Raw genomic sequence first — 17,679 nt, forward strand, 5'->3', positions numbered from 1 at the left:
ACAATGTGCCAATGTTCAGAAATAGCCAAAAAATTACATTTTAATAAATACTTCTCGTAACTGAATGCGACAAATCTGTACTTTGATTATAAAAACACTCTATTATCTAATATTTGTGCATATTTATCTAGTTTAGGTGATCTTTATTATTAGTGTTATTTGTCATTTCACCTTTTCATTTTTGCTTTTATATTTTTATTTCTACAATTTGACAATGTTTTAAAACAAAAGACCAGCTGTGGGCCGCAAATGGCCCCCAGGCTGCACTTTGGACACCCACTTTAAAGCCATAAAATGCAGCATTAGAGAGATAGTCCAGGGGATGTCTCACGGCTGCTTTATCAGTCCATGTAATGCTCCATGACTTTGGCAGGAGATTGAGTCGTACATCACACTGAATACGCCACACAAGCCACAAAAGTTGCTGCGTTTTCAAAAACATGGTAACAAAATTGCCAAGAGTGCATGAAAAAGCTTGTTTTTAATTATTACTCCAAGAGAAATAGAAAAGATAAAAGCATTGTTGGCATCATGTCACAGCACAGAAGCACCACAGTCACAATAAAACCTTTTGACTCATCTTAAATGTCTGAAAGAAGTCAGCAGTTTCACAATCACACGGTAGATAGAAACACAAAAGAACAATTTCTAGTTCACATATTTCTATGTTATATTCATTCTCAAATCGGCTCAAACACCGGCTATTATCTCCACCTCCAACAACTTACGTTTTAAGAGTGAGACACATGAAGCACTTCTCGGCGAGATGTGACGTGAAACACTTTCATCATTCAAATACAGTGGTGTGAATACGTGTTTGCCCCCTTCCTGATTTCTTGTTTTTTGCATGTTTGTCACCCTAAAATGCTTCATAGTTAGCCAATGACAACACAGCTCAAACTTGTTATTATTGAGGCAGACAAAACATCCAAAGCTACATGATCCTGTGTGGAAAAAGTGCTTGTTACAGTGCTTGTTAATCTACCAGTGTGGAAAAGGTTATAAAGCCATTTCTAAAGCTTTGGGACTCCAGCCAACCACAGTGAGAGCCATTATCCACAAATTGCCAAAAACATGGAACAGTAGTGAACCTTCCCAGGAGTGGCCGGCCGACCAAAATGACCCCAAGAGCGCAGCCACAACTCATCTAAGATGAGGTCACAAAAGACCCCACAACAACATCCAAAGAAGTGCAAGCCTCACTTGCCTAAGAAAGACACTGGGCAAAAACATTTAGCCAGAAAACATCTTGATGATCTCCAAGACCTTTGGGAAAATACTAGATGGTCTTACCAGACAAAAGTTGAACTTGTGTCCCATTACATCTGGCGTAAAAGTAACACCTCATTCCAGAAAAAGAGCATCATAGCAACAGTAAAATATGGTGGTGGTAGTGCGATGGTCTGGGGCTGTTTTGCTGCTTCAGGACCTGGATGACTTGCTGTGATAAAAGGAAGCATGAATTCTGCTGAAGGAGATTGCAGTTGTTCCTGCTAAGTGTGGCCCAACCACTTATTAGCTTTCGGGGGTAATCACCTTTTCACTCAGGGTCATGGAGCTTTGGATGTGTCCCTTTTAGCAACAAAAAAAAATCACTTAAAAACTGCATTTTGTGTTGTCATTGACTAATATTTACATTTGATGATCTGAAACATTTAAGTGTGACAAACATGCAAAAAATAAGAAACCAGGAAGGAGGCAAACACTTTTTCAAACATCTGAAAAAGTAATCACGTGATGTCAAATTAGGACCTTATCTGTCTGTATTAATAACAGAAGTACCTGTGGGGAAAAGAGGAAGGTTAGTTCTGGTTTTGTGTTGTCGTGTAGTGAAGAAAGCAGCATGAATCACACACAAATAGTGTGTTTGGACACCAACTCAAAGCTGCAATCAGCCTTTTTTCGCCAAAGAGGTTCAATTGTGTCCCAAAGCTTTCTTCTCTTCTCTGTGTGTTGGATCTATACAGGCTTTGATGACAATAATAATAATAATAATAACAACAATAATGTTATATAATATTAATATATTAATAATATAATGTATAACATATTAATATAATAATATATATTATAATATTTTATAATATATAATATTATTGTTAATATTATTAACAACACTAATAATAATATAATAATGCTAATAATAATTATTATTAGTTATTATTAATTATTATACGTATAATATATATTCTATAATAGTAATATAATAATAATTTTATTATATTAAAATTTTATTATTAGTAGTAGTAGTATTAGTATTATTATTATAATGATATAATTGATAATAATTGTATTCATTCATTCATTCATTTTCTACCGCTTTTTCCTCACGAGGGTCGCGGGGGTGCTGGAGCCTATCCCAGCTGTCTTCGGGCGAGAGGCGGGGTACACCCTGGACTGTTCGCCAGCCAATCACAGGGCACATTTAGACAAACAACCATTCACACTCACATTCATACCTATGGACAATTTGGAGTGGCCAATTAACCTAAGGTCTGCGCGCTAACCAGTCGACCGCCGTGCCGCCTAATAATTTTATTATTATATTAAAATGTTATTATTATTATTATAAATGATAATAAAAGGATGTTTGGGACAGCGGTACGGTGCCGTACTTTGGAATGTGGACTTAAAGGGAAGCAGCTTCTGCAGTGATTCGATGATGCAAAAATCCTGAGAGGTAGCCTCCTGCTGCTGCTGCTGGGAAAGATGCTCAATTCCAGGCATGTTTGAAACATTACACTGTTTCTTAACCAGTATATACACATCCATGCATTCATGTGTAAACATAGACCAGAGAGGCTTTGGATGATATAACACACACACACACACACACACACACCTGAGATGGCTTCATATCGGGCCAGATTGTTCAACAATACCAACTGTACCGCTTCACTTTCCCATCAAATGTGCCACGTAAACGGGACTTTGAAGGTTTCAGAACACACGATATGGAGCTCTTCAACATGTGGAGCGTGGAGCTCTGGGTGCACTTCAACATGTGGAGCGTGTCACTTGTGGCAGTAAAAACAAACCACCAAAAGAAGTGGCAGTGTCGACTTTCCCCTGAATCAAATAAAGCATAAAATCACCCCCCCCCTTAATGTCCTGCATAAATACTGTAGTACATACCGTGGTCAGAAACTAACCTGCTTATATGGAAGCACACTGATTACAAATATAAATATATCGGTGTGTTTGCCATTAAAAAAACATAAGTCGTCCCTCGTTTATCGCGGCTCATTGGACCCACACCAGATTAGGATTAAATATTAATAAATAGAAAATGTTAATAAATAAAATAATAAATAGACATGGAATTAAACCTTATTACCTAATATAGTAGATGAAAATACAACATAAATAAGATACAACAGACTAAATGGCTTTATACTCCTATTACCCAAAACAGTAGACAAAACAAGAGTAAATAAGCCATTTAAGACGTCAATAAAACTCCTGTTTGAGCAGGTGTCACAGTAAATATGTTCCCTTAGGAACCTTAGTGACGAGTGCCTGTCTCATCAAACAATGACTGACCCCTAGTGGCCAATGGTGAATACAACATCCACAATTACAGTACAATGTAATGTAAATGTAAATGCCTTGTATATGCATTTTAGCTCATTTAGCTATTGTATGCTTGCAAATTCCTCATTTAGACTGAGAATAAGTACAAGTTGCTTAAATATACATATATATGTATATATGTGTACTCAACCACAAAACAGCAATCAATAATTCACTCATTTTGGAAAAACCGCAATAGAGAGAGGGAGCGATGTTTGAACCGTGACGTAGCGAGGGACGACTGTAAACCAAGTGTGTCCAAACTTTTGAAAAACTGAAGAATGTGGGGGCCACACTGATACATTTTCGACATTAAAGTTGCTAAAAGCAACGAAACAACGCTTGGCTATATCTGAACAAAACATGTTAGCTTCGTGTTTCAGGTGACGGAGCAAATGAGAGTTTCAGTTTCATTCATATGCCGCGAAAGCCAAAAAAATGGCCGCCAGGACACCCTCTATATGGGCAAATCGGCGTCAAAGTAAGTTGTGAACACCACAAACACCACCAAGCGCGCTGCGATATGGAAATAAACAGCAAAGCCAACACGGCGAGTGTAAACAGTTGACACAAAGACACTGAATGTGGACCTGCAGATGCTCCCAGACCAGCCAACACGCCCCCGGAAGGAAACTGCAGCCACTTCGAAGTGGCCCGGAATGTTCTGTAGCGGGGCCGGTAGTCGGAGGGATCAGCGACGCTGTCATCTGGACGTCCGGACCGGGCTGACGGGTCGGGCGTAGAGGTACTTCCAGATGGCGTAGTAGTGCACGGCCGCCCCCATGGCCACAAAGAGGTGCCAAATGGCGTGAGCGAAGGGCACGATGCCGTCGCTCTTAAAGAAGACCATGCCCAGGCAGTAGAAGGCTCCGCCCACAAGCAGCTCGCACAAGCCTGACTGTTCCGGCTTGGAAGAGGATGATGGATGGATGGAGGTGATGAGGAAGAACGTTAAGGGCGGGCTTTGAAAGACATCTTCATTCATTTTCTACCGCTTTTCCTTATGAGGGTCGCGGGGGTGCTGGAGCCTATCCCAGCAATCTTCGGGCAAGAGGCGGGGTACACCCTGGACTGGTGGCCAGCCAATCACAGGGCACATATAGACAAACAACCATTCACACTCACATTCATACCTACGGACAATTTAGTGTCGCTTTTTTTTTTTTGGAATGTGGGAGGAAACCGGAGTCCCCGGAGAAAAACCACGCATGCACGGGGAGAACATGCAAACTCCACACAAAGATGGCCGAGAAGGGTATCGAACCCGGGTCTCCTAGCTTGTATGGTAATTTCATTCATTTTCTGCCGCTTATCCTCACAAGGGTTACAGGGGGTGCTGGAGCCTATCCCAGCTGTCTTGAGTCTGCAATTAACCTAGCATGTTTTTGGAATGTGGGAGGAAACCGGAGTACCCGGAGAAAAGCCACGCATGCACGGGGAGAACATGCAAACTCCACACAGAGATGGCCGAGGGTGGAATTGAACCCTGGTCTCCTAGCTGTGAGGTCTGCGCACTAACCACTCGACCGTCGTTACCAAATTTTGGCAAAAATTTTAAACTGGTTCGCGTTTGCCCACTTGGGTAGCGTGTAATATTCCGTGCGGTGCTCACCATGGAGAGGATGACCAAGGCGGGAAAGACGCCCATCACCGTGTAGCAGATCAGCTCCATGATCTTGTACCTGGAGGATGCCAAGCATACGTTAGTCAGCTTCATCAACGTGCTACCTTTTCTTCCAGGTGGAGATGCTGCACCAACCTTTCATGGAAGAAGAAGACGTAGGTGGTTCCCGACAGCGCCATGACCCACACCAGCCAGCGCATGTGAATGGCCCAGGGACCCAGTTCTCTGAGGTTCAGCCTGGGGTGGAACATGAAGATTTCTAATACCGTATCTTACCGATACCCAGGTAGAAATTAAATACAGTGGAACCTCGGTTAAAACCGTGCATGTTAGAAAGCCTTTAACAAACTGCAAAGTTTTTTTGTGGCATGAGTCCAGAATCATAAATCATAATAATAAAAAAGGGATTACCCTCCAAGCATATACAACTATCATTATTGTCTATAGACTGTGTTTTGTTTGTACAACCAGCACTGCTCCCAATAGACTTCTACACCGCTATGTACATCTGTGCAATACTTTGATTTCATATTCAGTATAGTTATTCCAGACTCCATTCACTGTGCAATATTAAGGCTCTAAGTGCAATATATTAAGTTTAAGTGCAGAATTTTTATAATGCCTCATATTAACTCGTAGTGTATAGACTGGTCATATATTTCATCTCATTTCATATTATCTGCAATATAAAATGTGTATAATGCTGCGTAAAATTGTTAATACTTGGGTTGTTTTAATTTTATTTTATTTTATTTTATTTTATTTTATATATAACTCTGGGTAAAATTGTTGGTTTGTTAATACTTGGGTTGTTTATATTGTTTATTTTTATATTGTGTATTTTGTACTGCTTAACTGATTCTGAGATCTTATTTTATCTTATCTTAAAAGTTTGGGGTGTTTGGAATGGATTGATTGGATTGACATGAAAACTGGAAAAAAAAATTTAAATTGAAAACTTGCCTTGGTTAGAGTCTGTTTTGGTTTGAGTCGGATGTTAACCAAGACACCACTGTATTTTTTTTTACTGCATGAGAAAACAAACACTCACCAAGGAGCGTAAGAGGCAGCAATAAAGAAATAGATCACCATCCTGTCACACATGTGGAAACAGTGCTCCACACTCCTAACAGGGAAACACAGCGTTGTTTGTTTATGAAGCAACACCTCCAACATTACACAACAATATGTGTGTGTGTGTACCGTAGGTGGCTCTTCTTCCAGGCCACAGTGTGAAAGAGGGTGGAGATGGTGAAGAGGGAGCTGAGACCCGCCCCGTACACCCAGGCCGACACGCGCTCCCATTGGTCTTCCGACTGGAAGTGCAGCAGGGAGCTGCCCAGCAGGCTGGGGATTATCCATAACTACGTGCAGATGCAGTCACACATGTTTGGTACATTCAGGTACACGCTAACAGCAACACTTTCTTTTATATCCTTCATTGTGTGATCATGACTTCCTAAGATGATTGCAGAGCATTGAGAAAAAAAGTTCTTTCCTACTTTTGCTCAGGTTGTTATCGACATCTACATGTAGGTCATATTCTGCACTATCACACATTTCTAGTCAAGCATGGAAAATATGATTAAACCAGCCTTCTAATCTTCACTTTGTAGTTCATTTAAATGGCTGGCACAACTAAAGGTACCTGGATTTGGACAAATATCAGAATGACAACAAAAACAGCTCATACCAGACACTACAAGGCTCCATGGAAGAACTTCAGTCATTTTGGTTTTAATCAAGGGAACCTCTTTCTAATGAAACTCTTATGAGCTATTTATGTAACCATGACGACATCTGTAGTTGCATTCAAGGGAAACAAGTGTACCTGCATACCTGCATATAGTATATTATATCATATAGCGGAGTATACGCTGTATAGTCATTGCATGTGGTCACTGTGTACATTCATTCATTCATTTTCTATAAATTTCTACCGCTATCCCAGCTGCCTTCGGGTACACCCTGGACTGGTGGCCAGCCAATCACAGGGCACATATAGACAAACAACCATTCACACTCACATTCATACCTATGGACAATTTGGAGTCGCTAATTAACCAAGCATGTTTTTTTTTGGAATGTGGGAAGAAACCGGAGTAAACCGGAGAAAACCCACGCATGCACGGGGAGAACATAAAACTCAAGGGTGGATTTGAACCTGAGTCTATGAGCTGTGAGGTCTGCGCGCTAACCACTCGACCACCGTGCAAATATAATTTTTGGATGGCCGAGAGTGGAATTGAACCCTGGTCTCCTAGCTGTGAGGTCTGCGCGCTAACCACTCAACCACCGTGCCGCCCCACTGTGTACATACAATGCATTTTCTTCCCACATTGATTGCTGGGATTTAATGTGATTGGTAGAAGAGGTGGGCCTAAGGGCGAACGCTTGCATCTCTGATGTACATTTTGTACTGCATGTATGCATGTACTCTACAGTACATGATTGATCACATCCTGTACTTATCTGACATTTGATTATTTATCATTCATGTGACACAGAAAAGGGGCGGGATTAAAAGAGCTCTGGTTTTTCCTTTTCGGATATGTGTGTGTGTGTGTGTGTTTACCGCATGCGTGGCGCAGTTGGCTGCATGCTCATAGTCAGTGGGCTGGTATCTCTTGTTAGAAGGAACACGGTTGTTCATAAACCTGCAAACAGTAAAAAAAAATAAAAATAAAAAGAGATGAAATATGCAGTGCAACCTCTTTGCTTTTTGGGCGGACCGAGGCTGACAAACGATTTGTGTCGTTAAAAATAGCATCTCTAATCAGTACGGACACGTCGTGTTATGTCACGTCGTCTGGGAACATCTGCATCGTCAAGGTGCACCATGTTGCCTGGCAACCACACGTCATGTTTCTACGTGTTGCTGTGACAGACTTTGGTTGCCTGGCAACGAGAAAAGGAGCAGGACGACCGACCTCTTCTTTCCTCCACACACACACACACACACACACACACACACACAGAGAGAATTTGCAGGGAAACCCAGACAAGCGCAACAGCCTGTGAGGAGGCGGTGACTCCCAGAGTGATGTCACTGTCACCATGGCAACCACCCAGCCAAAGGGATGCTCACCAGAACACATTTGTGCTCCTGTGTAATTTCATTTAAATTTAAGGTGCTGCAAGGCAAGATGCAAACATGGCCGACACATCAACACACACACACACACTTTTGCGGAGGCAGATTTCATAAGAGACCTAGATTCAGTGACGCCTCCTCACGCGCTCACCACCTCGTGTACAGCAGCGAGAAACGGTTGTTGTTGTTTCTTGCCACTCAATTATTTACACAACAGTTCACTTTCACTTTCTCTTCTTCATTCACTTCATTTATACTCTTTTTATTTACAACATATTGCGCAACTGCAGGGTCTTGAGACACATGCTAACTCGCAAACTAAGAGCTAGCGACCTAAACGGTAGCCTTCAAGTTATTTCCTTTAAACTTAAATAGCCAAAAACTTACCACTTCCACACGGACAGGGAGGATAACTATTAACAGTTATTTAACCATTGACATGAACATTCATCATTCATTCATTCATTCATTTTCTACCGCTTTTCCTCACGAGGTGCTGGAGCCTATCCCCGCTGTCTTTGGGCGAGAGGCGGGGTACACCCTGGACTGGTCGCCAGCCAATCACAGGGCACATATAGACAAACAACCATTCACACTCACATTCATACCTATGGTCAATTTGGAGTCGCCAATTAACCTAGCATGTTTTTTGGAATGTGGGAGGAAACTGGAGTACCCGGAGAAAACCGTGAGAACATGCAAACTCCACACAGAGATGGCAGAGGGTGGAATTGAACCCTGGTCTCCTAGCTGTGAGGTCTGCGCGCTAACCACTCGGCCGCCATGCCGCCCTCCTTTAAACTTAAATAGCCAAAAACTTACCACTTCCACACAGATAGGGAGGATAACTATTAACAGTTATTTAACCTTTAACATGAACATTAATCAAACGTAATATTTTTTTCTGGGTACATGATACCATACAGCATCCATATCAAACTTGTGCGGGCCGCATTAAACTTTCATATTAAGGCGGGGGTTTCAAACTAGTGTCCTGTGGGCCCACGGGTCGCATGTTTGAGACCCCTGTTATACGCCATATGTTTCTCTTTTGTGTGTGTTCTAAAGATATTCATTCATTCATTTTCTACCGCTTTTCCTCACGAGGGTTGCGGGGGTGCTGGAGCCTATCCCAGCTGTCTTCAGCAAAGAGGCGGGGTACACCCTGGACTGGTGGCCAGCCAATCACAGGGCACATATAGACAAACAACCATTCCCACTCACATTCATACCTATGGACAATTTGGAGTCGCTAATTAACCTAGCATGTTTTTGGAATGTGGGAGGAAACCGGAGTCGTTCTAAAGATATACTTCTGATGGTCATGGTCATGATGCATGTGGATAATAACTTCCACATGCACACCATCCATTTTCTCCCCCTTCCAGCTAGTAATACAAAGTGACCCGGCACAAACACACACCACGCTGCCCCCCCCCAAAAAAAATCAAGCCTGGAAGCACAACCGAGCCAATTGCTGAGTGACTTTCTCCCTGCCAGGCCCAGCAGGCTCTGGCGGCCTCGTTAACCACTCCATCAAGATGGCTGATAATTAGCAGGCCACAGGCCGGTCCGCTGGAGACACGCACCACAACACAACACCGAGAGGGCCGGATAGGCTTGCGGTGTAGCATGCATGACGCCATGCAATGGTTCTTCCACTTAGTGGTGATAAAGTGGCTCAATCACTTCATCCTCCATCCAAACACACGCCCTCCTCGTCGGACGCTTCATTAGGTACGCCTCATCTCATCTCATTTCATCCAACACAGCCTTTGCAAACATTCATTGATGCTATATTTGTGCTGGAACCTATCCCAGCTGTCTTAGAGAGGTGGGGTACACCCTGGACTGGTGGCCAGCCAATCACAGGGCACATATAGACAAACAACCATTCACACTCACATTCATACCTATGGACAATTTGGAGTCGCTAATTAACCTAGCATGTTTTTGGAATGTGGGAGGAAACCGGAGTAAGCGGAGAAAACCCATGTGTGCAAACTCCACACAGAGATGGCCGAGGGTGGAATTGAACTCGGGTCTTCTAGCTGTGAGGTCTCTGCGCTAACCACTTGACCGCCGTGCAGCCCAAGATGGGAAAATATTGAAAATGATTAGGGGTGTCCAAACATTTTTTCACTGTATTTATCATTTCAAATACTATAATTACTAAGAAAAATAATATAAACAATTGTTATATTTATACAATTTAAATATGAATATACCACCTTTATAATGATAATATTATAATATTTCAGTGACCAAATAATACAGGTAAAATATTAAATAAATTATATATTAAATAAAAATAAATATTTTCTAACAAATAAAAATGCATATTTTGTGACAACCAATCCAAATAAAGATGAGTGGTTATATTTATACCATCTAAATATGAATATACCACTTTTATAATGATAATATTTCAGTGACCAAATAATACAGCCAAAATATTAAATAAATTATATATTAATTAACAAATAAATGCATATTTTGTGACAACCAATCCAAATAAAGATGTGTGTAATTCATAACGAGCAGTCATATTTTCTACTATAATATTTCAGAGGCACTTAAATGATAAAGAAAGCCGATTTCTGTTACCCTGATCTTGCAGGGAAACGTGATGAAACCCCAACAGACTTTGTGATGTGAGAAGAATGCAAAGAGAGGAGTGACTGATGGATGGCGGCGTGGGTACCCCACCGTGGCAGCACCGTACGGGCTGAAAAATGCGTCCACGCGTGCAGGAGGAATAACAGAAGGCATCAACGCGTCCGGAATGATGCTCGTCAGGCCGTTTGACAAAGATAATGATACCATTCCATCTCAGCATCACCCTCCTCCTTCATCACTGTGTGGTTGCTCGGCGACAAGAGCAGCGAGAAGGAGGAGGAGGAGGAAGAAGAGGAGGAGGCAAAGATACAAAGATGTCTCCTTACCTTCCAAGAGTCATTGACAGAAGCAATAATCAACAGTTGACAGCAGACACGATGGCGGCCACCTTCAGTCCACTCCTGCCTGCCTGAGCTTCTGGGTCTGATCCGTGATGCTGGTCTCTGCGGAGGAGGGGTTGAGATCTGGCGAGGCGGGGGAAGACTTTGGTGACGTCACGGGAACTCATCATCAGCATCCTCACCTCAAGGAGCTTCCCGACGGGGCTGCTGAGCTGCATCCTATCAAGTAGGGTGGTAAGTGGTATATGGTTTAGGTTTTTCAGAGGGGGGGGGGCATATGTGACCAAGCTACAGCCGTTTGTGGGTGTCGGAGAGGGAAGAAAGCCAAGTCGCTCAGGCAGGCTCATCGGGGTTTTCCGGGTGTAGTACTTTTAACTGCCGCTGGATGGCGACAAAGGCCGCCTTGGCAAAGCACATTATACAAATTAGAATATGTCCATAGGTATGAATGTAAGTGTGAATGGTTGTTTGTCTATGGAGAATGGAGAATGGTTGTTATGCCCCTGGAGATGCACAGGATATGAATGAATGTAGTAGACATTAAAAAAAAATAATAAAAAATTAAAATCCCAAAAACAAATAAACAAAAACTGGGATATAACTTTCCCACTTTTGGACAGATTTAGTAGAGATACTCAAATTGTTTTAGGCCACCATTAAATTTACACAAGTACACACAACCTACACGGCAACCATTCTGTCCAGTGGACAGTGATCAATTATATAATAATCATTATATTATTAATTAGCCTGTTATTACTTTCATCATTCTTCTTCTGATTATTACTACTACTACTAGGACTAGTATTAGCCTGCTTATTGGCTTGCTTATTAGCCTGCTTTTGCCTTATTATATGTCAGAAATTTCTTTCGTAAAAAATACATAAATACGTATATAAAATTATTTAATAAATATTAAATTAATTAAATAATTTAAATAAATTATTCAAAATAGGCCTAATGATGCCACTAAGCATGAAAAAAATTATAATGCTCAGATCCTTTCAGATGGGTATTAAGTGAAGTGTTTATCATTGTGTGTTTGTGTGTGTGTGTTTTAGAGTATGAGAGAAACCAGAGCTGTTCTGCCGCTTCAGGGCCTGGAAGACTTGCTGCGATAAATGGAATCATGATTTCTTCTGAAGGAGAATGTCCAGCCAGCAGATGGTGACCTCAAGCTGAAAGCAACTTGTTTGTGCAGCAGGACAATGATAATTAATAATCAAAGTTTCATTTAAAACTGCATTTGTCATTGACTAATATTTACATTGTTTGATAATCTGAATCATTTAGCAAACATGCAATTGGGCCAAGCAGGCCAATGTTAAGTAATCATTTTATTGATGAAATGCATATTATGACCAGCATAAGCTACTAAGGAGAAGGACAGCGTCCTCTCAGCATGGTTATCACCATCATCATCATCATCCTCATTATAATATCAAATACTGCTTTAAAAGCGGTGGACCCGGTCTGAGCCCATAACATTGAGTACCGTTGGCAGACATGCGGTCCGCTTGGTTTGACCTGCGTATAAAAAATAATACCTGATTAACATACGGCAAGAGAAGCTTTGTGTAATAAGGCAGCGCTTGTCTTCATATTCTCCGAAAGACACTTCTTTTTTTCTTTTAGATGATCTTCAGGTTCTTCATGGCGGACTCCAGAGTCTGAAGACAAAAACAAATGATATTAACGCCACAGAAGACAGATTCATTCCTGTCTCATTGTGTGTGTTTGTTTTTTCCACCTTGACGTCCCAGATGCACATGCCTCCATCCATGCCTGTGGTGCAGAACTTGGTGCACTGGTTCCGTCCTCCTTGCAGCACCGACATATAGCTGAAATACACACATTGGAAGAGCTGACCAACATACGCAATACAAGTGTAAAGCCATTTGAAGCCTCCATTAGAATACATTGAGGAGACTATAGCCACTGCAGGAAGTACAGCGTCCAGAAATAAACATTCATTCATTCATTTTCTACCGCTTATCGTCACGAGGGTCGCAGGGAGCGCTGGAGCCTATCCCAGCTGTCTTTGGGCGAGAGGCGGTGTACACCCTGGACTGGTGGCCAGCCAATCACAGGGCACATATAGACAAACAACCATTCACACTCACATTCATACCTATGGACAATTTGGAGTCGCTAATTAACCTAGCATGTTTTTGGAATGTGGGAGGAAACCGGAGTATCCGGAGAAAACCCACGCATGCATGCATGCATAGCTGTGAGGTCTGCGCGCAAACCACTCCCCCACTGTGCAGCCCCAGAAATAAACAAGGAGCTGCTAACATGTGAGTCGCTGTTAAGTTACTTATGCCTTATTTTCTTGATTATGTCTATTATATTGTGTAATAGAAGTGTAAAGATGACTAGAGGTGACTTATTTCATGTCTAGAGGGCTCTAATGTGAAAAACTGTATTTAGAAAATCATAAAGATACCATAACTATGAAAATATTCCAGCAATTAATGGCCATAAAGAGGGATGACTGTATGTCTACCATATGGGAAGAGTTGGTACACTTGCACCATCCAGTCAACTCAGTTGTTATCTAACGGTACAAGTGTTCCTAATGAAGTGGCCGCACCTGATGCTGTTCTTGTGCAGGGTGTTCAGGTCCTTGTCGGTGCTTTGGGTCTCAGAGGCCCGCCGGTCCAGGTTCTGGAAGCGTTCCCTGGCGCTGATGCCCTTCTGGGCCGCCTGTTTGGGAACATCCATTTTGCCGCCGAAAGTCAAACCTCCTTTGGCGGCGTCCAGCACGAAGAGCATGGGGCAGCAGTCGTGACCCTGACGGTACCAAAAAAAAAAAAAGTTCAACACGTGTGATGGCAGCGTTGGGGTCAGCATGACTGCTGCGAGTACTCACAGCGGCCACGAGACTGTTCTCAGTGATGAAGGTGACGCACAGCAGAGGAAGTGTGTCGGACCTCAGACTGCTCACGCTGTGGAATTCCGCACAAAGGTCACACACTCATACACACTCATACACACACAAACACACACTTCCTCCACGCTCTTACATGTTAGTCTTGCCACCCTCGGCGACGGATACGGTAGAGTCATGTGACGTCCAAGCCAGGCGGTTGCCCGAGTGGGAGAAGCAGACGCTGTGCACCCAGCCGCCGCCCCCCACTGCACTCTCAACCTCGGCGGCGGACCCGCCGGACTCAAACAGCATCTCTCCGAAGGGCATCTTGCTGCCCCAGGGGGTGGGACTGGGCTTCTCCTCCACCTCCTTGATGTAGGCCGAGAACACCCTGCCAGCATGTGTGTTAGGAGGACACTATTAGCCATAGAAAGACCTCAAGAGTCCTAAAGAGTATCAGCCAATATCGGAGAAATATGAGAAGATAAGACATACGTTTATCATTATTAGAGCCCTCTAGACATGAAATAACAGCCCTATAGTCACTTGCCCACGCCTATAACCCAAAACAGCAGCTATAACAGTGTGTGGATGCAAGAGAGCTGAATGGATGAGAACAGGAAGTGAGGTCGGATGTTCAGAGTTTAATTTTAACTTGATTACGTAGGCCGTGTTGTGACTATGGCGCCTGTTGTGAGGTCATTGAAAGCCGCAAAGCAACATTACTGATACCTAGTAACCAGGGTAGAATACTACATAACATGTATGAATGTGAGTGTGAATGGTTGTTTGTCTATATGTGCCCTGTGATTGGCTGGCCACCAGTCCAGGGTGTACCCCGCCTCTCGCCCCAAGACGGCTGGGATAGGCTCCAGCAACCCCCATGACCCTCGTGAGGATAAGCGGTAGAAAATGAATGAATGAATGAATGTATGAATGCATTAGATTTACCTCATTTACATTTTCTTAGGCCTAAAATGCTTCATTGATGGGAACGTACAATTTACTTAAATATACATTAAAAAAATACAAATAGGCTGCATTCAACGATGAACTATGAACTACACATCAGTAAAAAATGTTTTCCCCACATACCGACATTTGAAGTCACATGACCCGGCAGCCAGCAGCACATTGTTGGGATGCCAGTCCAGACTGAGGATGGTGGAGCGTATCGGCTTCTTTATGTGCTTGCATACCCACCTGAGGACCCACAACACAGCCTCAATCTCTCATACACACACACACACACACACACACACACACAAAGTGAAAAGAAGCCCACCAGTCATTCTCCTGCTCAAAGTAGCAGATGGAGATGAGACGCGAGCCGCTGCCCACAGCAAACTTGTTCTCCCGCGGCGACCACTTCACGCAACGTGCCGCACGGTTGATGCGCAGGATGACCAGGGTGGGCTTCCACGCGCCCTCCTTCAGGGTCCACACGTAGGCGTTACGGTCCGCTCCGCAAGTCACTATGCGGTTACTCTCCGGAGCCCAGTCGATGCCTGTAGGGGAGAGATAGGCACATGAGATGATGCCTGTGAGACCGATATGAGGGAATTATGATGTTATAGCGCGGAGACCTGATGAAAGTCGTACAAGCATGGATTCCCATCTCACCTGTCACCTGCCCATTGTGCTCCTTCAGCTCATGGATTCTGCTCCACTTGGTCCCATCCTTCTTATAGATGTGGACCTCATGGTTGTTGGGGCAGATGGCCACCTCTGAAAAAAGTTGGTGGAAAATAGTGCAATGAAATGGAAGGAAACATATAAAGTGGGAAAATCAAAAGGGCAGCAACAATCATTTTCTTAAGTCAATGAATCCAGTAATGAGTTATGGCCTCCACCTGGGACACAAACATTCTCCACAAGGGTCACCTACTTCATTTTCATTTATCATACAAGTTTTTTTTTTATTTTATTTAGTATTGCAAGAGTTTTATTTCTATTCATTTCAATCCTGAGAGATCATGTGACAATGCTGGAAATAATTCAGTTTTCCTATTCCATCGCCAATGTTTGCATCTACGAAATAGGGACCTGATAGGGTGAATACTAATGCATTCCTTTAGAAATAGGGACCTGATAGGGTGAATACTAATGCATTCCTTTATATTTCATTAATCAAAGCATGAAAACATCAAAGGTGGTGGCGGTGGTGGTGGTGGGGTACTTTTGAAGCTTTCAACTCCTACATTTAGATTTGACACAAATGTGTGTTTTGTATACTTCCAACATTTATATATACGGTGAAACGGGGTAATAATGGACAATTTTCGGGAAAATGTCTTTGAACGATTTGTTCAAGAATATATGCTTCTTTGAAAAAAAAACATCACAAAGCAGCTTCCTGTTTAACATGAAAAGGCTGAATTACATTTTTTAAAATGCCCAAAAATTGTCCCTTATAACTCTGTTTTACGCTACTATATTTCTGACGTTCTTGCAAGTGTAAAATGAAGTTAAGCACTGTTCGACACGGGCATTGGCAAGGTATCAAATGATTGGCTAAGACTTCCTGGGAGGTATTTAAAACCTGGGTTTATTTCTTCCTGGCCATGTCGTTATGTCTAAATGTTGCATTTATGGTCACTGGTTAACATTGATGTGTACTTTTTGCACCGCTGGCGCACATTTCCAGCTAAAAAGTGACTAACAGGAAGTGCTTGTGCAGCACTACGTGTTCCTGGTGTTCAGCACAAAGCACCAAAAACGGCCATATAAGGCACGTTTACTGCTGCTAATTATAAAAAAAGTGCCTCTCTGACATCACACCCTCCATGTGAGGAAACAGGAAATACCTTCTAACATCTGGGAGCCAATCACAAGCCTCTCAGAGTGTTTGTTTTCAAGCTGTGATGAGTAACAATGGCGTGCAGGCAAACTCACGGCTTCCATCTTTGTTCCAGGCATGGCAGCTAATTGGTTCCAGCAGGAAGCTGTGGTAGGCCATGGCCAATCACGGGCTGCGGCAGAATCAAAACCAGGAAGTGATGCAAAGTTGAGGAACCTGGTGAGTAAACAAACATTAACGGTCACACCAAAAAAAAAACAGAAGTAGTCAAGCTTCAAAAGGGGGAAGAAGAGTAATAAAGAAAATAACTTTGGGGCTTCCTGTCTGTGGCAAAGTTAGAATGAGATGGCGTCCATGCTCCAGGCATGACAGGAATGATGCAGGTGGTCCCTCACTTTTCACCCAAACAGGAAATGCTAAGTTGCTTGACAAGAACATCCATTATAGATTTCATACAGTTCATGTTGGGAGTGTCTCTTGCACATCTTCCCCACTTCCTGTCTACAAACATTCCCAGACAGTGCTAGCTAAGCATTTTTTGGAGGCCACTTACCCCTGGGAGGGTCGTAGAGGAAGAGGGGAGTCAACAGAGAAGAGGTCAAGGTGGTCGGAGAATCGAGGAGCTCGGCTCGCGGACTCTGGCCAGTCAACGCGAACGTCAACGTCGAGAGTGAGCTCAGAGATGGAAGCTGGGCTGGGGCGGGGGAGGAGAGGTCAGAGCCGGGGGGAGGGAGGAGCGAGCCAACAGGAAGT

General features: G+C 43.0%; 2 protein-coding genes across 3 annotated transcripts; both read right to left on the bottom strand.

The window, feature by feature from the left end:
- Positions 1-462: 462 nt before the first annotated feature.
- On the bottom strand, positions 463-11,477 carry LOC131142074 (monocyte to macrophage differentiation factor 2). Of its 2 annotated transcripts, XM_058091643.2 has the most exons (7): positions 11,237-11,477; positions 7,773-7,854; positions 6,401-6,561; positions 6,249-6,323; positions 5,333-5,434; positions 5,186-5,255; positions 463-4,480 (listed from the first exon to the last, which is right to left on the bottom strand). In XM_058091643.2, the coding sequence occupies exons 1-7, from the start codon at positions 11,248-11,250 to the stop codon at positions 4,277-4,279; spliced, it is 708 nt and encodes a 235-aa protein (XP_057947626.1). In that variant the 5' UTR covers positions 11,251-11,477; the 3' UTR covers positions 463-4,276. The 2 variants fall into 2 exon arrangements, with proteins under 2 accessions (XP_057947626.1, XP_078649690.1); XM_078793564.1 differs by lacking the exon at positions 463-4,480 and having other exon boundaries at positions 4,503-5,255.
- A 1,098-nt stretch (positions 11,478-12,575) lies between these two features.
- LOC131133854 (actin-related protein 2/3 complex subunit 1B-A-like) lies at positions 12,576-17,679 on the bottom strand. Its single transcript, XM_058078967.2, has 10 exons — positions 17,480-17,679; positions 17,022-17,142; positions 15,750-15,854; positions 15,412-15,634; positions 15,222-15,329; positions 14,281-14,517; positions 14,127-14,202; positions 13,848-14,047; positions 13,002-13,092; positions 12,576-12,921 (listed from the first exon to the last, which is right to left on the bottom strand). Exons 2-10 carry the CDS (start codon positions 17,083-17,085, stop codon positions 12,883-12,885), a joined length of 1,143 nt encoding a protein of 380 aa, XP_057934950.2. The 5' UTR covers positions 17,086-17,142; positions 17,480-17,679; the 3' UTR covers positions 12,576-12,882.

This window comes from Doryrhamphus excisus, linkage group LG9 (assembly GCF_037039965.1).
Source record: "Doryrhamphus excisus strain RoL-2023G ecotype Guam linkage group LG9, RoL_Dexc_Guam_v1.1, whole genome shotgun sequence".
Taxonomy (NCBI): Eukaryota; Metazoa; Chordata; class Actinopteri; order Syngnathiformes; family Syngnathidae; genus Doryrhamphus; species Doryrhamphus excisus.